The 26,028-nt window shown below is 43.8% G+C and overlaps 1 protein-coding gene across 1 annotated transcript in view; it reads right to left on the bottom strand.

Annotated features, from left to right (window-relative positions):
- Positions 1-242: 242 nt before the first annotated feature.
- The window catches only part of LOC126387654 (E3 ubiquitin-protein ligase RNF43), a 114,449-nt gene continuing 88,663 nt past the window's right edge, over positions 243-26,028 (bottom strand). Inside the window, exons 3-9 of the mRNA XM_050040249.1 lie at positions 9,376-9,450; positions 9,127-9,261; positions 8,277-8,378; positions 7,991-8,161; positions 7,800-7,902; positions 6,028-7,539; positions 243-5,484 (exon numbers count right to left, since the gene is read on the bottom strand). Of these exons, the coding sequence (XP_049896206.1) occupies positions 5,459-5,484; positions 6,028-7,539; positions 7,800-7,902; positions 7,991-8,161; positions 8,277-8,378; positions 9,127-9,261; positions 9,376-9,450 (2,124 nt within the window). The 3' untranslated portion in view covers positions 243-5,458. The remainder of the gene's footprint in view (positions 5,485-6,027; positions 7,540-7,799; positions 7,903-7,990; positions 8,162-8,276; positions 8,379-9,126; positions 9,262-9,375; positions 9,451-26,028) is intronic.

The raw sequence follows: 26,028 nt of genomic DNA, 5'->3' as shown, positions 1-26,028 counted from the left end.
CGGTCACACAGTCCTCAGCCGCCATTTCCAGTTTGAAAAGTGGTCTCTCCCCTTCCGCTACGTAGCCAAAATGGCGACCATTGAAGGCGAGAAGTGTCCATAGTTCCACACTCAACTTCTTGACTGTTTTGAGTGCACCATCCCGGTACTCATAGTGCACTGCATTTTTCCAAACTTCTTAGTGTGAATGCACTCATGCACTCAAAATATTAAGTGTAAGTACAGAAGTACGCGATTTGAGACACAGCAAAAGGGTTTTTCAATGCTCTCGGCCCGAAGGGGCTGCCAACTATGGTGGCTGACGCGAAAATGCAAATAGCCCTTTCTAGAGCCAGTGTTTGCTTTGTCTGTTCTGGGCTACTGTAGAAACACGGCAGTGAACATGGCGATGTCCTTGATGAGGACCCACTCATTGTGTAGACATAAACGGCTCATTCTAAGGTAACAAAAAACAAAAAAACAGTGATTCTTATTTTCAGGTGATTACACCCTAAAGTAAACATACTTACTATATTTTATTTTATTCCCCCATTTGTCCCCCTAAATCACACAAAAAAACAACATGAACTGGACTCTCCTGCAGAAAGAAAGTATTCGCCACAGGTTTTATTTCAAAATAATTTATTTGCATATAATTGGAATGAAGGCAGGTTGATACATCTGTGATGGCACTGGTCAGTTTCCATATAGAAACATTCAGTCTATACAGAAACCACTCTTTCAAACCTGGACAAAATGGATAAATATATTAGTAAATAAATATATTAGTGACATGTCACTATATTGAAATGTTCTATTATATATAAAATACAACACTATTTCATTTCTGTTTTTTTTTTTTTTTTTTTTGGTTTTGTTTTTTGTTCTCTTTTTGTACACAAAATATCCAAAATATACTGACGTATCCCTTGAAGTTCTGGAGGGATTTTTTTTTTTTACTCATAGAAAAGGCAGTTTCAGCTCATTATTCTTGCAAAAACAAAACAAACACATAAACAACACAAAGAGAAAGATCTTGAACAGGATGAAATCACATCAGATATTCTGCAGCATCGCTAAATGCTATTTTTCATGTGCTGATGGTTTTGGGTTTTTTGTTTTTTTTTCTCAATTAATACTATGGATTTTTTTTTTTTTTTTTTTAAATATAAAATCTGCTCAAGCCAAAGTGCTGCTTGTAATTCAGTCATTTCCACCTCAGTCTCTGAGACTGTTTGGGGCACGAACAGACGAGGAAACCCTGATACTTCAGCTGATGGACGCCGCGGTGACACATTCAAAGTGAGGTATTGGCACAAAGGAAGGGACTGCGGCTGAACATTTCTGCATGATTGTCCAAAAAATATTGACTCCAAAATTTTTTCCACTTCAATTCTCTCTGTTCTCTCTCTTGTTATTGAAAGCACATTTCATTCTGAGATTTGAGAAAAGATTTGAAGCAGGAAAAAGGGCACAACACATCTTATGTTATAAGTCCACTGTGTTCAAGATTTTACCTCTTTGGTTCGACAGGTAAGAGCTTAGTGTGTTGGGACGTTCCTGATTTAGGATGATGAACAGTTTGAATGAATAAGGCACATATGAGGCTTTAGTAAGTGCTACTGGTTACATTGCAATACCCACAAGCTCTTTGTCTGCTGTTAAACTGTATCTGAAGTCTGTCCTTTCACATTTTCACTGAGCCTTTAAGGGAAAGTCAACGCTCTAACAGAATTCCTGTACCTCCGAGCTCCGATTATTTAGACAAGTATGAAAATAAGAGAGCCATCTTTGACTTTTATCTACACAGTTTGAAGAGTTCAGAGTAATTTTGCTGGGATATAAAGACATTTTCTGTCCATCAGTCTGCCAGAGTGGCTACTTGGGAGGAGAGGAAATAAAAAAGCTTGATTCTGTTGTTTGTAGTTTTGGGAGTTGGTTATAATTTTTTACTTTTATCTGAATTAAAAAATGTTTTTGATCCCCCCCTTACCTATTTTCCTCTTACCTGCAGTGCTATTTATCAATCTAGGTTGTTGTGGTGTGAGTTGCCGAGTGTTGGAGGTATTGGTCTGCCTTCTCTCCAATATAATCAAACTACATGGCGCTCAGCTTGTGAAAAATACATTTGAAATACTCAACAGCAATGTCTCTTTCCTGACCTGGTTACTCAAGATAATCCACAGACCTTGTTGTGAAATGTTTTGTGGAGGAAGTAATTTCTTTCTACACCTGCTAGGTGTATGGACGCACAGAAGAAAGCATGCATCTACTGCTAGCTCACCTAGCACCGCCAAGCTAGCTAATGTCACAGACCTCAAAAATAGGGAGGATTTTGAAAGAGGAATTTTTTTGTTTCATAAACTTTGCTTCATGCGTTCTGGTGACTTTTAAAGAATAAAAACAAGTTTAAAAAAAGTAGACTGCATCAGAATTTTTTATGTTGAATACATTAAATTTTGTTTAGTTTTTGGATTATTACCCCCGTACTCCAGCAGAGTACCTGGAGGAGGGAGGGAGGGAGGGTGGCCAGGCTGTAGGCTTGGCCCATGCAAGGGTCCTCATCCGGCTATCCTCCATGGCCCACACACCCCTGAGTCTCTACAAGACAGCTGGGTACCCCCAACCCCCAAGGCACCCCTCAAATCCAGATGGAGCGTCCTGTCGTTTTACGCACGCTTTCAGCACAGAGACGAGGTCTTCACCAGCAGCTGTGCCCTACTCATGCTGGGCTATAGGGTTGGAAAAGGAGGGAGAAAGAGAGGGAAGCACCAACAGGTAGGAAACAGTCTACTTTTAAAGTCATTGGGTTTATACATGTTGGCAGTGCCAGAATTGTGACCCCAGGAGAAAAGTGGGAGAGGGTGATGAAAAATAAGTATCCCAGGTAAAACAGAAGGTTTGGCAAATATGACCGAGGACGATCCCTTTAATGTGTTTAAACATCTGGTGCTGTCACCAGCATGAGCCTCTCGACCATGAGGAGATGCACGCTATCTGTTCCGTAGAAAGAAAGTAGTTCCTACATGAAACTGCTCACAACAAGGTCTGTGGATTATCTTGAGTAACAAGGTCATGATTTCTGGAAAGAGACAGTGCTGTTTTATTTTTTATTTTTTGGTGCTTTGAGCACCACAAGCTGAGTGCCATCTCTTTGGCCGGTGTCTCCAACACTCAGCAACTCACACCCAAACAATCTAGAACTGATAAACAGCACTACAGGTAAGAAGAAACATATGTATTTTTGATTTTGGGTTGAACTGTCCCTTTACGGTGGATCCTTTCTTTAAAGCAGGGATTGACAGTGCTCATTTACCACGACAAAGGATCATTTACCAACTCAGGTAGCATTACTGTAACTAAGGTAAATGAATTCTTCCCATTTTTCCAGTGTTTGATTGTTCCTGAGACATTTCTCAGGCTCCGCCCATTACAGTTTGAAATCATGGGAACAGCACACCGAGCTTTCATTGAACTGGTGCTACGGCAACAGACTGAGCTGATGCTTGGGACTGTAAGGTCTACCTAGCATGGCTTTACTCCAGTTATATAATTAAATAGTCACTATCTCTTTTCTATGGCTGCAATGTAGAATATTCCTCTAGAGCTTTAGTCGCTGAAAGCCAACAGGAAGGTATATCCTTTTTAGGGGATAATACAAAATTGTGATGAACTAAGCTTTAAAAGGAATACCTCACCCCTCAAATAACTGGTTGTATATCAATTACTCACCAAGGTGTTACATTCAAATTTGTGAAGGTAACAACAGCAAAACTTCAAAACATCCGCTCTCTTCAAAGCCAGACTCCATTGATAACAACAGTGATTTTACCTTGCTGAATACAGCAGGTGCTGGTCTTCCACTGCCTCGATCAGTTATTTAGTTTGTGTCATTGTGTGACTTTGGTGTTTTAAGGGGTTAGATTTGATTCACCACAGTCACACAATAACACAAACTAACTGACTGATCGAGGCAGTAGTAGACCAGCAGCTCATGTTTTCAGCGAGGTAAAATTACTGTTTTTTTTCAATGGAGTCTGGATTGAAGAGAGCATAGATAAGTTTTAGTTTCAGTTCAGTTTCCCATCTGAAAGGGGCTGCCTGTTTGGGAAGTGCTGATCGTACGACTCCATAAATGACACTTGGATTATACCGCACGAGTTGTGTGAGAGTTTGTACACAAATGTTTTGATATAGTTTTGCTGTTATTAAACGTGGACCCCATGACTTCAGTTCATCGAGAATTTCCTCAGTTTTTGGATTCTTCGTTCACTGTGGAGGAATGCGAGAAAAACGACACTTTCCTCACGAATATAACGTAATACAGCGTGAGTAATTGATATACAAATGGTCATCTGTGGAGTGAGGTATTCTTTAAAAGGAGCAGAGCATATGGTGTCATCCTTCTGATGAGGCTGTTCACTATGCACTGATTAGGGGGTTTAACAGCATTGAGGTCAAACACATGAAGTAACCACTGGCAAGAGAAATGACAAGAACAAGTCAATAGCTTGTATGACGACGACATAATTCAGTCAAACTGGTTCATTTTGAAAAGTAAAAAAAAAAAAAAATTACAGACTACAAAAAAAAAAGAAAAAAAAGAAAATGATCCAAAATACAAACATGTTGAAAACAGCTGCCATTATTGAAATAGTGAAAACAAGGCCCATGCAAGGCTCAGCAACCTCAGTGAATGCTCGTTGTTTGAGGGGCTGAGCATCAACCTTTCTCTCCGTTTGGACAGGTCAGACTGCCAAGAGGAAAACGTTTGAGTTGTTGAGTTTATGGGAGCTACATGGTTGTGACCAAAAAAAAAACAAAACAAAAAAAACAACAAAACAAAACAAAACAAAAAATCACTACAGCAGTACCTTTAAAGACCCCCTGTGTGAGGCATGTTAAGAAATCTGAGCTGAGGTAGGCTGGAGAGAAAAGCTTCTCTGAGCTGAGACTGGACTCAGCGAAGGAAGGCCAAGATCACGCAGAGTAAAGTACCTCCAAGATAAATCAAGTTATTCTGCAACAGAGTGAGCGACGCAAAGATGGAGTCTTACTTCATGAGGGCTCAACACCCTAAGCAAGGATCATTCGTTAGTTGTCACTAAGGAGCATGGGAACTTGTGATATCATGTTGGTGATGAATATTCTTCCTATAACTGACGAGGAAAACACAGAAAAACACTTTCCCCCCTTTGTGGCGTATGAGTCGTTTCCCCAGCAACTCCCAAACATTTAAATCATCCATCATAAATTCAATAAAAAGTTTAGCTTTATATAATCAGGGTAAATTCAATCACACTCAGCTGAGAGAGCATATCAGCGTGTGAGGTGTGACTTGTGGGGGAAGCTGGGGAATCGTTTGCACGAAAGGCATTGCTGGTGGAATTATGCGGAAGACATGAGAGCGATAGCCAATGAGAGGCTTGTCCATTCTGGCTCCTGTGTAGCAGCGTGATAATGGGGATGCAACAAGTTCTCACACACCAGACTCCTCTTCTGATCCTGCGGACACAAAAACAGCTCGGTTACCTTCAAAGTACGATAAGGAAAAAATGTGAGTAATTGATATGTTGGTGAAGGTTCTCAGTTATCCAGGTCATGGTCATCCTAAGTGCTTTATCGTTAGCAACTAGACTTGCTTGAGTTTCTTGAAGACGTTTCGCCTCTCATCCAAGATGCTTCTTCAGTTCTGTTCTTCTGTTCCTCTTCAGAACTGAAGAAGCGTCTTGGGTGAGAGGCGAAACGTCTTTAAGAAACCACAATATAGCACTTAGGTGAGTAATGTCCAAAGAAAGCAATTCAGAAAATGTAGCTAAACCATTGGCTTGTTTCCTTTACAGTTCATCTGACTGCTTGTTTCTTGCCCAGTCTGACTTTGCTGTAGTGATGTCGCCGTGTTCCAACAGATTACCAGTATTTTGGTGAGTAATCATTATCACATCTAATAGAAATGATGCCCAAAACTATGAGAATAATAACCCAAAGTTGTACTTTAAGGCCAATGACCTGGCCATGTTATTAAAGGTAAACAAAGGAGGCACCCACCCTGATTGTGATGTAATGTTTGGCAGTACAAACAAATGTCTGTGTTGCGGTCAGCAGCAGGGCTGTGGTGGAACCTGCAGGGTGGCCTGTCCATAGAGGTCCCCGGCCCCAAGAGCTGAGGCTCTGAGCGGGCCTGCTGCACCCGCTTTTGCCACACAACGTGGGCCCCGGCATAGCAAGGCCAGTCCTCCATACCTCCAGAGTCCAGAATGAGGGGCACGGGGAGCAAGGCAGGGTGCAGCTCAGGAGGAGAGCAGCAGAAGCCTGGGCCCTGACCGTAGTGGATGTGGATGCTTCGGTCATCCTGCAGATCTAAGCTCTGATGGAAGCGAACAGAGGGGCCATCAAGCACACAGCCACCCACTCGCCCAAGAGTAGTGGGAGGATGTGCGTGTCCCTGGTGGCAGCAGTGGGATTGAAGCTGTAAAGGGATTGGGGATACCAGGACAGGAGGTCCTGTAGGGCTGCTGGGGTCGTGGTCCTGACACTCTGCCCCCAGACTGGGCCGATCTGTGGGGTCTGGCTTTGCGCACTGGCAGGGGGTGTGCTTAGGAGGGCAGACAGGTGAGTCTTTGTCCAGGACGAGAGCAGCAGGTGCAGCTGCAGCAGCAGCAGCGGCTCCCTGCTCCTCGTCTGAGCCTCTGCTCGGGCCCTGGCTGTGCTCCCCCTCCTCATAGTGGTGGTGTCTGTGGCGGTGGTAGTGGATGTGGCTGAACACAGTCTGCGGCTGCTCTTCAGGGCAGCCTGCTTTATTTACCACAGAATCCAAAGACCTGGGCCGGGCCTGGGCGCCTGCCTCTAAGCTGTTCCTGCGAGGGGCGCGCCCAGGACCTGGCCCATAACAACCAAACGGATCGTAGTCACTGCTCAGAGAGCTACGGAAGGTGGACCAGCTGCCATAAACCCCCTGCAAGGACACATCAGTACAGTTGAGAACTGAGTCGCTGGAGGAGCCATGACATGGCCCTGAGCTGGAGTCGCTCGCTGGCCCGTCTGCCAAGTATCCGCTGCGCTCTGTGTGGTAGCTGCCACCCGAGCAGCTGCCGTCGTCCTGCCGGCTATGAGCCGGCGCTCCACGGTTCTGTGGTGTGGCAGAGGCAGTGTGGTGCAGTCTTGAGCTGGATGCACTGCGCTGGGCCGGACAGGACGAGCGATAGTTGTGGCAGGACCTACGAGGCGTGTAGTGGTGCGTGGAAGTCCTGCAGTTACCACCAATCCTGTGGGGCCTCCCAGGACCCTCTGCAGGAAGGTGGTATCCACAACCGGACGTAAGGGGCCTGCTGGTGAGAAAACGTAGAGTTTGGGCGTCCATGGGAGAAGAGCCAGTGTAGTGGCCCAGAGAGGGATAGGGTCCTGAGGGTCCACGAGGATAATGGGGCCTCATAGAGAAGGGGATGGCATGCTGGGGGAAGGGGTGGTTGCGTGGGCTGCTGTAAGGCTGAGGGTGCAGGAAACTCTGGCTTTGCTCCGGACTCTGCTGGAGTCTGTTCCTCTGAGGCTGCCGCTCTGTCCCTGTGGGCCACAACAGCAGTCAGAACACACAGGACATTGCAGGGTAACAGTAACGTCTATCACAGCAGATTCAAGAAGGGGTTAAAAAATCGATGTGAATTTAAATTCAAGATCTAAAATTTCAAATTGACGAAAAGTCCTCTATTGACAGCATTGCAGATATCAGTCAAAGCGTGGAAAAGAGAGCCTAAACTAAACTCCATAACCATTTTAAGATTCCTTCTTTACCAAAACTCAACTGGAAATATGCCTTTACTCACCCATGATGTTGTGCATGCAGAGGGGACAGGTGCGATGTTGTAGTAGCCAGGGGTCAACGCAGTCTTTGTGGAACTCATGAGCACAGGAGATGATCCTCAGATGCTGGTATAAAAGTGAGACAGAGGTAGATTTGAGACGAGGACAGTTACATCTACAGATACAGTGTGTTCCTCACTCTTTCTCCTCTTACTTGTCCGTCCTGGAAATCCTCCAGGCAGATAGCACAGACGGGGCTCGAGTTGGAGCTACTCGCTGACCCCCAGGCTGCACGGTGGCGCTGAGAGCCCGAGCAGCCCTGGGAGCTGTAGGTTTTGGTCTCCAATCGACTGATGGCCCGCATGGTCTGCTGATGGACAGAGTCCTGCACGCACAAGAAGCGAGGGTTAGAAAAACCTTTGAAAGATCTCCAGCTGAGCTGTGGATCCAAAAAGAAGACAATGCACTGACACCCATGTCGCTGTAAGGTTAACACTCACCCAGGTCCTGTTGGACTTGCACTTGTAGCGGAAAGCGAAGATTAGGACGATGGTTAGAATAACTAAGACAATGGTGAGCAGGATACCCACATCATAATGTGGCTGAAAAGGGAACAGAAGATGGAAAGAGAGCAAAATAATGTTTGTATTAAATCAGAGACCACTCCAAGATATCTTAAGAGGTGACTTCAGTCATTTTCATCATAGACCCTTTTTTCTCCCATGTTTATGTGTGTGTAAGAAACAAATGGAAACAACCACTTTTGAAAATGGTCCAGTATTTGGTGAGATTGCTGCAGTTGGTAGCCGTTCACGCTGTCAGTGTACGGCCACACTCAGATCGTAGTGTGATTTAAGTGTCTGACAACATTAAAGAAAGGATCCCTACAGAGATAGACCTTTTTGTTTCACCAGAAAACGCCCCAAAATCTTCATCGCCAAACCCACCAGACTCCATTCAAATTAACAGTAATTTTATCATCGTAAAACACAATTCATTCAAAGTTGACAAAAAGTACATAAAACTCACAAAAACCTTATCCATTCATCTTTCAACTGCTTCAACAATCACCAGCTCTGGCTTGGCTAAAATAAACCCTTAATTCACCCAGTTAGATGTGATAATAAGCTGACTCTATACATGCTAAAATTACAGTTTATTTAAATGGAGTTTGGTGGGTTTGGTGATAGCAATTTTGGGGCTGTTTTTAGTAAAACAAAAAGGTCTAATGCTTTAACGAAAAGCTCTATCTCTGTGGTTATCCTTTCCATAATGTTGTGAGACACACTTTCACACAACCTCTAGCCAATGATAGGAGAGTCACAGGTGTGTGTATGTTTCAGTGCTTACCCATTTAGGCTGCTCCACCATGATCTCAATGCGAACTTTGGCCTCCTCGTTCTTGTTGACCAAACCCATCAACTCCTCAGCATCCTCCGCCTCCACCAGCACGACCGGTCGGGGAAGGGAGTCTGTTTCTCTCAGCTATGTGTGTTTTGCACACGGGATGGTAATCACAGAATTATGAGTGTGACATTTCTGTGTGCTTTTCTGTCTTTCATATTTTATGAATAAATGTAGCTGTGTCTGCACTCTCACCTCAGCAGCAGCATTGGCATCATCACTGACATCAAAGATAACAGCCTGTGCTCCTTTGTCCAACGCCATGCGAGCCTGCAGGAGACGACACAGGAGGGACAACAGTTAGAAACAAAATATACAGACAGCAAGGACAGTTTTTATGATATTCTTATAGTGCGTGTGATCTCAGTAAAGGACAAAACGGTGTTCAGCAACAGAGAACATCACTCATGTGGTTATAGAAAACCATACTTCTTCATTTAGTGTCTCAACCCATCACTAGGTGGCAGTGACGCACTGAGCCTCAGACCAAAGTACACCTCCCCACCTCCTCCTGTCACTTCTCCACCTGACTTCTGAAGCCACACACTGCCTAAAAAGTGTGTTAGAAGGAAGCTGAAGGCTGCAGCACTGGTAATCTAAACCTTTATCTTACGTTGGAGGATGTAACCAATGAAACAGCGGAGGATTGTTTAATTAAGTGAAAAGAGAAGGTGAAACACTGAATGAAGGGAGACGGGTGTTGCATCAGCTCAACATGCAAATAAGGACGTTTTGTATTCAAACCAGGCTCTGAGAGTGTGCTGCGTTCAATCACTGTCATTTTACAGTGAAGTGTAAAGCTGAAAGAATATTTTAGAGACAAGTAGTCATGTGGTCAGTTGTTGATGTAACATTATAAACAATAGGTAGCCACAAGTGACAGCAAATGTTGAAACATAGTGAAACTATAAAACAAGTAGAGAAGCGTCATGTAGTCATTGGCTCGGTGGTTAGTGTACTAACTCAACAATAGCTCAGAAACTTCTCATAGTTCTACGAACCATCCTTTTTGTTCTGTCCACACTGTAAGAACTAGGAACCATTGTAGTCCTTAGAACTCCATTTTGAGGGACTTTCTTAGTTCGTACTTCGGAGTGGGTCCTCTCCCAGCACAAGAGGAACCGTAAGTGATGTAAGTGTGCCTCCATTGATCAAATACACGTGCCAAAGCTGCACCAGCAGCCGCAATATTTGAAAAACAGTTAGCCGTGTAAACAACAGACAACACGAAACACAAACAACGGCTCATAACGAAATGAAGTCGTATTTATGTGATGGTGGAAATGCAATTTTGACTTGTCAAAACAAAAGTGATGTTGATATACCAACCCAGCAGTGCGTCACTTCAGTGTTCCTATCGGGGATGCCAATTCAAACTGAAAAAAGCACTTGAGTGTACGTAGTTCTTGGAAGAGCTTTCTGGTAAGCAGTTCCTCTCAGGGAGTCCCCAAAACTGTTCGGCCTGAAAATGCCTACTGTCAGTGACGTAAGTCCTTTTGTGACGGCAGGAACCTTTTGAGGAACTCATCGCATTTTGACAGCATGGACCAGAGTCTCAATTAAGCTCTGGGGACATTATTATATCCCCCAAAAGTCCTTGATTGTAAGGTAATTCTTTGGGACTGGTGCTTGCAGCACTGAAAATTCCTTATTGGTTTAGTGCTCACAGCAAAGATTCACGAGACAGCATCAACCAACATTTTACAAAGTCTACTGCTGTAAACCAGTTTTTTGTTCTGTTTGCTTCCACGTTAACACATAAGCATGGAGTTACAGATGGACAGACGAAAAAGTCCAGGCCTTATTGAGCATACTGAGGACAAAGTTCAGCGGGAACTGGAAATGGTGACCTGGACCCGAAATGATGAAGGGTATGCAAAAATCTTCTGCAAGGAAATGGGAAACAGTACTGGGAGAAGCTTCAAAAGCTAAAACAGAATTACAAGGACCACAATAAGTGTGACAGTGATGAAGTGAAGTGTGAATAGTGATATCTAGACTTTGCTGACATTAGCTACCACAAGCTACGAGTGTATTGAAATGATCGACTGTGAATTTTATGCCTGTAAGTTTAATATTCGTTAGTAATTAAAGTGTCACTAAAGTAAAAAATGCTGTGGAGACACCACAGACATACAGGAGCTCTTACTTGTCGAGTGGGACAGCCAGTTATGTCTATGTCTGACATGCAAAGACCTCAGTGCTTGATCAGATTCCATCAGAGAAACATCATGCCAACATCTAGACTATGTGCTTCGGTTTGTGTCTGTGACCTGACCTGACCTGACCTGACACTGTCTTGTGTTTCTCTGAATGTTAATTTTGTTATCAGAGCGCCCTAAGAAAAAAAGAAATGCTTAATCGAGCATCACCACAAGACGGCAAGAAAACAAATAGTGTAGCAGCCATCAATATCTCATCACATGCTCTCAAGCGTCTGGCATCTGCCAACGCCTAATGAGGAGGAGACAGGAGTTTAAACACCTAATCACCCGGGTCAAACACAACACTAAACAGTGATTTCTCGCCTGCTGCTCGCAGCCCAGGGTGGGAAGGTGCACTCGGGCTGCTATGACAGATTAAAAAAAGAGATGCGCATGCAGGGAACCATCAGGAATGTGTTTTTGGCGTGGAAATATACGACCAAGCCAAATGAGCTCTGCAAGATGATTTTAAAGTAATCCAAAGTATTTAGAATATAAACTACATTTCCAGGGCGTGTATTCAGTAATCTGTAGTGGAATATGTTTTATAAGTAACCCTCCCAGCGCTGCAGATAAAAGCACCGCGTGCACTAATTGCCCATGTGTGAGCGTGCATACAGCATGTGCGTATGTTTTCCAACATAATGTGGCGTGCAGTTCAGAGTTAACAACATTGTCCCACAGAACCGCCGGTGGCCGTAGTATTGACGGTCAGAGAGAGGTCAAATAAAAAAATTTACATATCCCCTTTGATCTGGCTTCCAGCTCTGTGTGCAGCAGCCTGTTTCATCAGAGCAGTAATTGTAGTACGTGCATGGGCCTAAATGGGGTGCGGTCACATAAGAAGAAAAAAACTAGATCTCTGACATGTGGGAATTTGCTTTACCTGGGGTTCAAAAGTTCCTGACTGAGCCCACACGTCTTCTGATCGTGGTAATAAACGCAGGGAAGCCAAACACACACAGTCGCCTACACTTTAAGAAGATATATCATAATGTATTCATCGAATGACTGCTGCTGTGGTGTTCTTATATGCCAGTATTAGCAGTGTGTTCGACTAGACTGAGCCACAAACCAAGAAGAGGCCTGAGAGATCTTATTATGATTATTAGCAGATATATTTATCCTTTAATGGTGCCGTGAAAAGATCTGACGCTAACAAGACGAGTTAAAAAGACTGCCAGCGCGAGGGTTTCAACATCTCCAGATTCTGTTATGGTCGGAACTGAAACAGACATGGCTGCGGTGAGGTAAACACCCATCCTCGTGAGGTGACACATGGGATTCATCACTATTTGGCACTTGAGTAAACATTAACAATTGCAGCACTGGAGCTGACTGCGGTTTAAAGAGGTAAACAGACGACGTCATCACTGAAAAACTAACAAACAATGCACGGACCACAACAGTCCGCTTTTAACACTGGTTGGGTTTTTGTCCGGGGGGGGGGGGGTCCTTGCGGTGTTTTTGTGAAACAGAGCCGGCGAGGAGGTGCAGCAGGTAGTGGCGGCTGTCACAAACATAAACACACCTGAGGGCACCGAGCCAGAGAGGGACACTGTGAGGTCACACAGGTACACCAGCAGGTATGCATTCAACACAGACAGCCTGTTGCTACGAGTGGAAAAAATAATTATTCACAAGTACTGCAATTTTTTTAACTGATTCTTTGAATGTAGGAATTGATTTATTTTAAATTCAACTGCTTTATTTTTAGCCTACGTGGAGCTGTAAAGGAGTTACTGCTTTTATTGTTGTCATCTATGATCCAAGTTCCACGGAGGTACGACCTACACCACCACATTTTAAATCCACTATTTTCTTTTTCCTGAACCACACCTGCCAATCGTATCACCACGCAGAAGGAAGCGTGCATCCTCATGGTGAACTGTCCCTTTAAAGTCACTGTGTGTAGAATTTAAACATTTCCAACTTTGGCGACCCCAGTTTATCAAAATAAATCCTCCAGCTTTGTCTCAAGTCTGTACAATATCAATTTTATACATATAATATACTAATTGTTACAGAATATTGTTGAGACATTAACACAGTCTATTATTTTGTACAAAAAGGAAATAAATGCCACTGACGTCGATCAAACTGAATCTGGAGTGCCTTTGAAATTTAAATTTAGCAAAAAGGATGCAAAAATCTTTTCCAAAGCATTCAGTTGTGTTTTTTGATTTGTTATCCAAGACTTCTGAAGGTGCGTCACCCCCAATCGTAGTCTCTGACTTCTGTAAGCAGCTTCTCCTTTATCTATCACACTGAGGGACAACAATGTACATCAACAGCAAAAAAGGTATAGGAAAAAAAGTATACTAACTTACAACCGTAATTCCAAAAAAGTCAGGATGCTGGTAAACGTGTCGCCGGCATAAAGTTTAGAATGAGTGTATTTATAGGTCGAAAAGATTTCCAACTTCAACTTGATTTGTACTTCATTTTGTGACTTTTCTGTTCCAGTTATGTTGAGTTTATTTATATGTCAACCGGTCACCCTCAGCTGGGTCGCCTGGGTGAGGGTGTCTGATGTTTGAAAAGACCCGAAACCCCTGCTGCTCACCCCAGGATACATCACTGACGATGCATCCCAGCCCATCCACAGGATGTATTCTTGTAAGAGAACACGCTTGTTTGATACAGACCCCAGCAAAAATGCTATCATCAACATTTTATATTTTATTCAGTGAAAACTGAGATGTAAAAATGACCATTCCCACTAAAATTGTGACTCAATCGCAGATGCAATATCTGTCAAAATAATCGCAATAGGATGGTTTTTTTTTGCTTAGTACTCAGCCCTTCAGGCGGCACAGTGGTGCAGTGGTTAGCACTGTCGCTGCACAGCAAGAGGGTTCCTGGTTCAATCCCAGGAGGAAGCTGAGTTTGCATGTTCTCCCCGTGTCAGCGTGGGTACTCTGGCTTCCTCCCACAGTCCAAAGACATGCAGGTTAATTGGTGACTCTAAATTGTCCGTAGGTGTGAATATGAGTGTGAATGGTTGTCTGTCTCTATGTGTCAGCCCTGTGATAGTCTGGTGACCTGTCCAGGGTGTACCCTGCCTCTCACCCAATGTCAGCTGGGATAGACTCCAGCCCCCCCACGACCCTCAAGAGGGTAAGCGGTTACGAAATAGATGGAGGTATAGATTCAGCCCTTCTCAAAATACTCAAAACCTAAGTACAGGAGTGCTACCAAGTAAGCAGACCTGATGAGACTCTTTTGTCTAACTGCTCACAATCAGTCCCATCACCACCACAAAGGAGGACATGGACGACACCACACAGTCTACACCGACATTATATGAAAGCTGCTATAATCTCATAAAAATTCAAAGGGCAGTGTCTTTAAATTGTAACACCTCCTGATGCTGACAGGAGCAAATGATTTACACAAACAAACCAATCCAGAATGTGTGTTCCACCTTACTACGAGCAGCACTTGGCTCATGGCAGCATTAACCACAGCTCATCTTGCATAAACACCAGATCGAGCCAGCGAGCTGCCCTCTCCAGCATTGGGTGGCCCGCTCGGGGCCAGCCAGCACTGTTTGTTTATACATCCCTGGCGAAGTGCGGTCTGTGAGCCAGGCCTGGCATCACTGTGTGTTCTCAGCAGGGCAGAAACAAACTACGCTGCTGCTCTGATGTCTTTATTTCACATAAGGGACGTGCCAAGGTTTTTCCGTCGCCTGACAAGATCGCTTTGCCTGTTAACGTCTCAGTGTTTGTCATGGGTTTAATGTGGTGCGGATGGCACAGCAGCACCAATTCAATCCAGCGGCCGATTCTCCTTCATCTGCAGCCATGTTCCGACGTAACGGAGAGGAAAAGGAGAGGGCAATAATGAGAATATTACACACAGACACACGTTCAGTCTTGCCATGGAGAAACATCTGCTATATTAGTTGAACATCTATGATTACAGAACTCCATTTAGAGTCCAAGTGTGACCCAGTAGCTTCATAACCTTTGACTTCTGACAGCAGATTTGATTTAAATCTGAGCATTAAAGGGGAAGTGATTAAGATCTTTGAAGTCACTTATCTGCAGCTGTGAGTGCACAGAAACAACAGTCATCTATTCTCATATTGAGACTTCTTAACCAGAGATAATCTTCTAATGAAGTGAGATAATCTGACTTGTTCCAGATGTTGCCAGCATTTCCATTGTTTTAGGAATTTTCTAGGGAATTCGTTTCAGCTTTAAACAGACATAACAAGGCAAACAGAGAACTAGCAACAAGGAGAGAAACCATGAACGAAGTTAACTTCTCTCAGTTTTACCCAAAAACAAGGAAGTGTTTTACTCTTTCATAATGTTTTTATTCTTGAAGGAAAATGTTATTTCTCGCATGCTTTCATGCTTGCTGGCATGGTGAACGAAGAATCCAAAAACAGAGACTTATGTAAAGTCATAGGGGTCCACGTTTAACAACAGCAAAACTGTATCAAAATATCTGTTTACAAACTCCCACACAACTCGTGCAGTATAATCCAAGTTTCATTTATCCAGTTGGATGCTCGATACTTCTAAAACAGACAGCCCTTTCTGTCGGGGAACTGAAAGTGAAACTTCAAAGCCAGACTCCATTGACCAAAACAGTAATTTTACCTTGCTGAACACAGGAGCTGCTGGTCTACCGCTGCCTGGATCAGCTAGTTTGTGTCTTCGTGTGACTTTGGTGTTTTAAAGCAGTGGTTCCCAACCTTTGTCGTTTCGGTACCCCTGACTAGGTCACATATTTTTTTGGATATTTCATATTATATTCAAAGCATAACAGAACAACTGATAAACGTTTTTGCACTTTTATGGTTCACTTATAGCATATATTAACATACTTTTTAGCTTTTCTTTGTAGCAATCTCATTTTGTGTTTCATATTGCTTATTTTAGAGCTGTGTATTTTTTATTTTGTGTTTATGTTCCATGTTTGTCTGTAACTGATGTTGCTGCCTGTCTCGGCCAGGAAACCCTTGAAAAAGCAAGAGGTTTTTTCTGGTTCACTAAAGGTCAAATAAAACTAAATAAAGGTTGGGAACCAGCATTTTAAGGGGTGAGACTGGATTTACCAAAGTCACAGAATAAGACAAACCAACTTACTGATTGAGGCTATGTTAAATCAGCAGCTCCAGTGTTCAGCGAGGTAAAATTACAGTTTCTATCGATGGAGTCCGTTTTTGGATTCTCCTTTCACTGTGGAGACATGCAAAAAAAAAAAAAAAGTTTTCACGAACTCAACGTGACACGAGTTGAGTAATTGATATACAAATGGTCATTTGGAAGGTGAAGTAATCCTTTAACTAAATCACCATGTTAAGTCAGACATTTTTTATCAGCACAACCAGCAAGTAAGACATTTCAGTCTCAGCCTAAACTAATTAGTGAGCACGGTTGTCCTTACAGTGAAAATCTTTATTACCGTTAATTACACACCACCACACACTCCGCCATAAACCTGTTGATGTTGCACTTCCTCGGTCTCCCCTCCCGCCTCCTTCAAAACATGCCACCAGACTCTATTTAACTTGTCTTTTCCCAGCGTGAGGATCCACATCATTCAGTGCACGAGTAAATTATACCATGGAATAATATGTGTGGGAATGAGGAGTGAGAGTGAACGAGGTACAGAAAAAAAAGGAAGAGAAGGACGGAGTGAGGCGAGCAGGCTGTGGTGCTGCTGCATTAAAGTGTCTAATGACAGAGTGCAGAGCTCCGGGCCTACAGGTCTGAGGCCGACTCTCTGCTCTGTCATTTCTCCTGACTGGCCCGGCACACTGGAACCATTACTGAGGCACTGGGACACGCCGCATGGCTAAATGAGGAGCAGACGGGGGCGAAGGCTGGTGGTGATAATAGGAGGGGGTTTAAGTGGCACTGAAAACAGGTGCAGTCTGAGCTGGTGTTATGGACATTGTGTTTAAAGGGGGCTTATTATGCTCATTTTCAGGTTCATACTTGTATTCTGGGTTTCCACTACAACATGTTTACATTCTTAAGTCATCAAAAAACTCTTTATTTTCCTCATACTGTCTGTCCTGGAACACCTGTGTTCACCCCCAGTCTACAACACTCCTGTCTCTTTGAGCCCCCCTCCCAAAAGAGCCTGGAGTGGTCAGCATTTCCAGGTCTTCTTTATCTTGGTGTCTCTGTACATCTATTGCAGCCGATTGTAACGAGGTATAGCGGTATACTGTTCAAAACAGCTTCTAAACACAACCTGACATAATCTAGTAGGAATATGATCCGAAATAATATAAAGTTTTTACTCACAGGGATTACCTTTACATCAACACATTCTCACTCCAACCTCGTCACATATTGATGTTTGGGCATGGACTTTCCACGTCCAGATACGACGTGCAAGGTACCCTGGGTGCGTTCGTTGTTCTGGGACACCATGTCAAGTTCTGCCTGTTACATGCATTGTTTTCTTTCAAAATACATTTTCATTTTCACAGGAAATTCAGTTTACATACAGTCTCTTTCAAAATAAAACCACTACGTCGATACAACATCGCGAATTGACAATTTCTTCGTCCAACAACTAACGCATGTGGGTGGGTTTAGGACAGGGTTTGGCTTTATAATCTTACAGGGTGCAAACGCTGCTCTCTCACGTTGTTGGACCAATACACCACCCCTCCTGCCCGCCCTATTCGGACTTTCGCTGCCTTAACTTTCGTTCTTGTCGTGCTGTGTTTCCCCCTGACGCCCCTGAGCGCTGTTAAACTATCATGGCGACTGGCTGCGCATCATGCCGACATTAAAGGACGGCTTTTTTCCTCAGTGCCTGACACCGCAAATCACTGCCCAAGCACTGGATTCCGACGACTTTGAAGTAAGACTGGGTTGTTTACATAACTCATTATCTGAAACTCTGACAAAACATGACACAAAACATACAGGAATCTGAGGCTAAAAGAGTCATGTCAAGTAACGGCCCTTGTTATTCTCATAGTGTGAAAACTGAATCTGAAGTACTTTTGATCAAAGATTTGAAGTTAAGTCTGCCTTGCAGCTCATTCCAATCTCACAGGGCGTGAAAGCAAAAGACAGATTGGCTCAGCTCTGTTCGGGTTGGTTGGACCATGGGGAGAATTTTCTGTGATGATGTAGTGTAATAGATACTGGATTAATGTGACATTCATGGTCACAGACCGGACACGGTCCTGCTGACTCCTTTGGCAAGGGCTTGAATGTAATGGACGTTCATATATAAAAGCTTTAAACATCATTACACCTGATCTGTCCAAAGGCCACAGTCGATCCAAACCTAACCCTAATATATGTGTCAAAATTTGGAAAATAATGACAAATAATTATCACTTATACACTTAAAGTAATGTTGAAATAAATGATATAAAAAATAACCAGAACTACATGGCTTTGCTTTAAATATTGTTTAGCCAACTTTGAAGCTGTATATTTAAGTCTAATTGAGTGTGAATAATGGCTGTATGTGTGAGTGTGTGCTGCTGTGATTGCCGGGTGTTCGCCACTGGCTCAGCGGCAGTTGAGTTGTTCGGAGGAGGGAAGGGTGTGGCCCTGCTGGGTATCCATTACTCACAGGGGCACTTTGATGTGGGGCCGCTGGAGGGGGGGCGAGTAATGTATGAAGAGGAGGGGGAGGAGGAGGGGGTGGGGNCACACACACACACACACACTGAAACACTAAATCCAGAACCTGGGCTTGGCCACCCTTCTCGTGCAGAGAGACACTGGAAAAAGTTATGAACCTGATCTGCCTGTCTGGAGGTAGCAGAGGTCATTTAGAGAACTCACTCCCTCTCTCTTTCTCTCCGCACTTCCCTTGTCCCTCGCCGCCCCCCTCTCGTTAGCACGCCCTGGCTACACCATGCATGACACACATTTGAAATGCAAAGCACAGGGTGACAGAGAGAAAGACCAAAGTCATCTGATACACTATCGCTCGCTAAACACATCCTCGAAACATCAAAGAGGCGAGCGCCTGCAGCCGGCGGGCCACATCAGTCTCATCTGCCAGTGACAGATGATGATGGAGCCCTGACTTCATCGCAGACACGCCACCATGTGACCTCCAATTTCACTTTTTAACCCAGCCAGTTTGAAGTCTGGGCACTGAGAGGGTTAACTGCCAGTAAACATGTCAAGAAGACTGGAATCACTGCCTCGTGCCTGTGCGCCTCCACCGACCAGTCAGGTTGCAGTTACAGTTTACAACCCCCGTCTGTCCGGACTGATATGTAGTAGGGGTGTATTGATCCATTGATCTGGATTGATATATCAATTTAATGATCGGTGATCCACTGTCATTGATGCAAAGTGAAACCATGAAAATGAAAATAAAAAGATTTCTGTCAGAAAGCCCTGAGAGTCTTTATTTGTGTCAGTGGAGTCTGTTTAAAGTTTACTGTACTTATTATTTATGTGTTGTTTTTGTCTTCAATGTCCAAAAGAAAAAAAGAAAGGGGTGGCAGCGTCTTCTGTAACAGACTGTATTAAATGGGCATTTAATATCACCTAATATCACAGACCCCTGAATCATATTGAATTGAAACCGTACTATGTTTTAAAAATGAGTATTTTGATTAGCATTAAGAGAATTCTCAACTCCGTCAGATCATACCTCTGACGTCTATCATGTATGCTAAAAAAAAGGCTGGCCCATTACAAGGTTTAATAGTCAAGACTTTAATCTTTTAACTGTCTCTCCTGAGCCTAATTTAAGAGTCACAATCAAAAGTTTCCACTGAGGGAAATGGTTTCCACTTTGGAAAAATAAACAGGAGGTCTGCATTGCTGCAACATGTAGTTACATTTCTGGGGAGGTGCACATCAGGCTACGCCATAGGTACGCATCTACACAGTCTACGCTGTAGATACAGCATTGATTCCATGTATGAATCCCGCTTATCGTTTTTTTTTTATCTAACTAGAGCCATTAAACGGTTAGCTTAGCTTAGCATGAAGACTGAAAACAGGGGGAATCAGGTAGCTGTGGAGAGGTAAAAAACATGTTGACCAGCACCTCTACAGCTACACTGTACAATCTATTTGAACAACTAAAGCTATGTAAGCACATGACACACTTCTCAAATTAATCGCAGTTGTAACTATCCCGATATACTTTCATCAAAGCAGCACTTGACTGTAATAAGTATAATTAAATAAACCACCTGGGTTGCGTGGCAGGAAAGAGATGTAAAGAGTCAGATCTGTCGGAGAACACAAACATACCAAACCCTCCTCTGACGCTTTCTTCTCACTTCTCCAAACATTTTTTAAAAACCTCAGCTGTGAAAGTCGCCACATGAGAAGCTGTCCGATCCCACAGAGGAGCCACTATCTCTTTATTGTTTGTATTGCACTCAATCAAGAGATTCAGGTGGGAATAATCCTCCCTTGAGTGGGAAAAGACGGCCTTTTGTAGGCTCTGTGTCGGTATGTTGATACATTCCTACAGCAGGGATGAGAGTATAACTGGACGAGGGAGAGAAAGCGTCCTGCATAATTTCTCTCCGTTTGTGGCCGAGGCATGGCAGAGGATTTTTTCTCTCACCATCGACGGGCGGCAACACAGAGACTCGGGGGAAGCCAATTAGAGGGCCTTTCCCGGCCTTTTAAGAGGCAGATAATGTTCTTGTTTTCATAAAGCATCCTGTTATTTAATCAGGCCTGTAAGTGAGAGCCTGACAACCCTCCTACAGTGGAGAGCAGCCTCCCTCCTCTCCTCCCCTCCCATCATTCCTGCCCTGAGCCCTCCATCTCATTCAACAGCTCTTGTAAGCCTCCAGGAATTCATTCTTGGAACAGGCCGTGCAGTAAGCCGTGTCTTTCTGCAGAGCAAACACACACACACATGCACACAGCCAGCACAGCGACAAATGCACACACACACAAACACACACACACACACTGTCTGTAAATGAGACACAAATAAAATTTAAAATGTCAAAAATACTCTGCTTTACAGTCTGACTGACTGTAGGTCAATGCAAATCACATCTCAGCTAAGTCTATTTGATTATGAAAATAAGACATACCACATCTTTAACACTTATGGTAGAGATTTACAGGCAGTGGAAAAATGATTTTATACCTGCAGGTTCACACCTCAATGCTTCTACAGATTTAGCTTTTAATTTCTTAGTTCAAATGATTCCTGTAACAACAGGAGAGAATGTCTTTCATTTATAGGCAGTGGTGAAAGAGTTATTCAGAGCCTTTAAGTAAAATTAACTTTACCACATTGTAGTTTATTTGAGGTCGCTGGTTTGAGTATTTCACCAGTTTTATATAGCGTTGGCTGGGGCTGTCCCTTGAAAGTGGGAGATTAAAACTGTCAGTCAGACACCATTCAGTCGACTGGTATCGCAGCGCTCTTGACTTTCACACTAGTCTTTGGTCCAGGCTGCAGCAGACAGGACAAATGCTCCATTTTCACTGCATAGTTCTACTCATTTCGATTTGCTGTTTTTTTTTTAATTTTTATTTTCATTCGTAAAAGTTGTGGATAGTGCCCAGAACTTTTTTGGTACCGCCTCAGTTGAGGTTCAGAGCGAGCTGAGTTGATAGAAGGTGGAGTTAAAACACTGCAGACTACTGATCTGTCAGAGAGAAAAGCCACTTGCATGACATAGGACATCCTGCACAAATCTGCAGATTTAAAAAACAAAAAAAGGGCCCCCAAAATGCCACTGTACAGCTGACAAAATGCAGACGTTCCTCTGTTTGGCTGCCGATGAAAGGATTTAGCAAGTGTTGCTTTGAAGGTGTTGAATCAGCTGAAAATCCTGTCTATACCGAGGGGGTACGAGGGGGAAAAACCAAACAGAGATATGCGGTATAAAAGTCTGAGGCCATACTAGCATCTCTGTGAAGATTAACTACTGCAGTGCTTTTAAATGATACATTCAAAGTTTGACCAGATGATGCCACAAGAAGAAAGTTCGGGAATCAAGTGAAGTGATTACAATTCATCCTTAAGGTAGTGATGTCACAAGAACTGATACTTTAGTACGAAGTTGACGTGATGGTACTCATTTTTCTCCAGTATTGCAGGTAACACAGATGAACTTGTTCCAGACCTGATGGGGAAGCATATACACCTACAAGTATTGTAGTCTGCCCTTAAATGCCAAAAGAATAAGAAGAACGTCTAGCAGCACGGAAGAACAACAACAACATGTGTAAGACAGGGACAACTCGACTTTCATAAAAAGAAAAGCATTTTTTTGCTGAGGTCAGTGTAGTTTGTTAATTCTATGCACTTAGAGCATCGCATTTTTACACTGCTACAAATGCCAGCAGAGTGACGAGGCGCTGAGTGCCTCACATTCGGTGTTTTTTTTTTCTGGTCAGTGATACGTCGCCAATACGGAACCAGTTCTGTTCTGGTTCCTGCACCTAATTTGAGCCATTCAGAGTATTTCAACCCAAAATAAATTGGTTAAGAACTGCTGGAACCCAAAAATAGCCGGTTTTCCTTGACCTGAAGTGCGAACTGTGATGACATCAGTGGGCATATCATATTCTACAGGTTGGAAAGTGAGGAAGAGGTAGCAGTGGAGAAGTCAAGTGAGAAATGGTTAAAGAGTGTGCAGTGGTCTCATTTATTGTTGGTTCGCGCTTGTTTTTTGGATAAAAACAAATATCTGTAGTAACAGAATTAAAATTCCCAGGTAATCGATGCAATCTGCGATTCTACTAGTCTAGTTTACTTCGGTTGTGCATTGTTTACCGCCCTCTGTTGATGACACATTTGTGAATAAAATAGTTCCACTCAAGTCCAGTGGAAACACGGGCTGGTTCATGAGACAGTATCAAGGTTCCAGGAATCATGAACGAGACCAGTTTAAGAACCAGGGGTGATCAGGTGGAGAAGGGGTACTAGAGCTGAAAAATGTTTAACTTTGGGTAAAACACTGCACTTGTCACTGTCACTTTTTACCCAGCTGTCCAATTGCAGTGGAGGAGGGGCGGCACAAATGGGGTAGGATGAGTGTCTGCACCAAATTTCATGGCAATCCATTTAATAGTTGCTGAAATATTTCAGTCTGGACCAAACAGCCTGATAGCTACAGTGCTAGCATGGTTAAAAATGTGTTCCTGCTGGCTTTACAACAGACAGGTTAAATATTGTAGGCCTACTGGACTCATTAGGTCATGAGTACGCCTCATATTCAGGACATTAGGATTTAATGTCAGATATTTACTCACCACCTTAAAGAGGTAAGTGGGTAAGTCAGTCTGACTTTAAGGATTTTATCTGGACTCTGAAACATTTTCCCACAAAATGTGGGTCAATCAAAAAAAAATAATAAAAAAAAATCAAAGATCAAAGATTGATAGCTGTGAGGCATCTACCCCATGCAAATCAGAGTCTAAATAGTCTCATTGTATCCCAGTGAATTACATACTGCAGAGCCTCACTGTTTGCCCTGTGAATCTGTTTTGTCAAACCCCTGTTAAAAGCCAAAGCCGGGTGGTGGGGGGGCACTTGGCACTAAGCTACCTGAGTCAGAGTTAAACAGGTTCATACTGCAGAGGAGAAACGAGAACTCCCTCCCTTTGCCTGCAGTGTCGGACTCACAGGACCTGTTTGCTCTAAACTCTGGGAGATGCTCAGTGCTCGCTTGCCTGCCTGGGGAAGTAGTTATAGGTAACACAAACCTGTCTACTTTCCACTTCACTTTCAGCTGCAGCGTGCCCTTGCCCAAGCCTGAGGCGAGCCAGACAAAAAAAAAGAGGAGAGAGTAAAAGAGGCAAGACAGAAAGAAAGGGAAGGAGAAAGTGAGACAGCGGAGGGACACGGGGAGATGTCTTTTTTTTTTTTATGGGAATGTTTCACTTAATCTCATAAAGGCAGCGTGAAAACCTCCATCTGTTTGCTGAGCAGTTCAAAAGAGACTCCACATGCCTCCGCTTGCTGCTATATAAAAACAACATTCTAATGCAGATCTTAAAGAGGGCCAGCGGCTCAGCCTGCACAATGAGAACTGGGATGTGCCAGACGCAGCGATAGAGGATGGGAGGGTGGAGGTAGGCAAACAGAGGGGGGGGGGGAGTGTGAGCAGCAGAGAGAGGACCGGCTGGCGACAACAAAAAGAAAGGAGAAAGACGTGAAGGAGTCAAATCAAAGCAACAAATTTTTCCTGTCAACAGTCCTGTTTGTGACCTGGTAAACCTGACCTTGAAGCACTGGTGTGGGTCGCCCTCTGGCCTCGCCTGCCACTCCTCTGAGTCAACCCATTCACCTCTCCACCTCTCTGACTCTCTCCTGCTCTCTGTTCCCTTCTCCTCTCCCTCTTCATGTTTCACCACGGGGCTTACCAGTCGCCTTTGTCATTAATAGAGGAATGTCCTGGCTGAGAACGACATCTCGTGTTTTATCGTGGTTCTTGAACGGAGATTCAAGGGCAGCACCTTCACATTCAGGCCCCCATTTTTCATGCAGACAAAACTGGGCTTCCTCTTTCTCAATTAAACCCACAGTAAACAGAGAAAGTGTTGGCATTGTACGTTACTGCAAACAAAGTATATGTTACATTTGCACATGGATATGTAGCAAATACCACACCTTAAGGCTTGAAACTTAAAGCTGTAACAATGCTGTTTTATGTGTGGTTAGGTTTAGGCACAGAAACCACTGTTATGGTAAGGAAAAGATCATGTTTTGGCTTAAAATGCCCGGTTGTGGTGGCAAAATACCTACTGGAAAAGCAGCAATATCTCGGTAAAAAACAACCACTTTCTCTGGTACTATTCCCGCTGGAAAATCAGCAACAGGTTGCTAAAACATCAGCCACATCTGGGGCTAAAAAGCTGCTGGAAACACAGCAATAGCCCCTTTTACACTGCCAGATTTTTGGCGAATGTTGGGCCGTTTTGCCGGCAAGCTGCGAGTGTTTAGACACACAGAACTGGATTGGCGAGTTGATCTGAGGTGCCCAATTTTCCGCCTTGTAGGGTAGTCATATTGGTGGAACCTTTTTAGACCGACGCGGCCTTCCGCAACGGGAGGGGCTGTTGATGACTTGTGGGAGGAGCTGTTGATGACGCCGCACGTGCGAGCCACTGGTGGTGGATAAACAGGAAACAGCTGATAGCAGGAATTAGAGAGCAGCTAGTAGTAAGAGGGAAACGCAATCCTGACAGACACTGTAAAGTTGAGCAACTGGAGAGACAAAGAATTACGCGCCCTCCTTGTCCTCGCAAACGAAAAGGCCATTAACCGTCAGATGACGGGGACGGTGAAGAACCAAACGAAAAGGCCATTAACCGTCAGATGACGGGGACGGTGAAGAACGGGCCGACTTGCGAGAGAATCGCCGAAGGACTGACTAGCCGCGGCTTCCCCCCCACGTCACTGTTTACGTCACACGCTGAGCTACACGTTTTGTTACTTGCCCACGCCCCCCATTGCCCCGAAAAAGGCATATTCTGTATAAACAAAATTAGGTAGGTGGCATTTTGCTGCACTCCCATATTTTGTTTTTATACTGCCAATGCTGAAAAAAGACTGATTGGGCTTTCCACTATCTATAAAGGAGATAGGGGCTTGCTGCTATCTAAAAAGGGCTAATGATTAACTAAAAAACAACTGGGTTTGTTGTTTATTGGTCTCTTACAGCTTGGCAGGCGTCTCATTTAGGTGT

This window comes from Epinephelus moara, chromosome 3 (genome assembly GCF_006386435.1).
Source record: "Epinephelus moara isolate mb chromosome 3, YSFRI_EMoa_1.0, whole genome shotgun sequence".
Taxonomy (NCBI): domain Eukaryota; kingdom Metazoa; phylum Chordata; class Actinopteri; order Perciformes; family Serranidae; genus Epinephelus; species Epinephelus moara.
The sequence above is the reverse complement of the archived record's forward strand: the minus strand, read 5'-3'. Positions and strand labels throughout refer to the sequence as shown.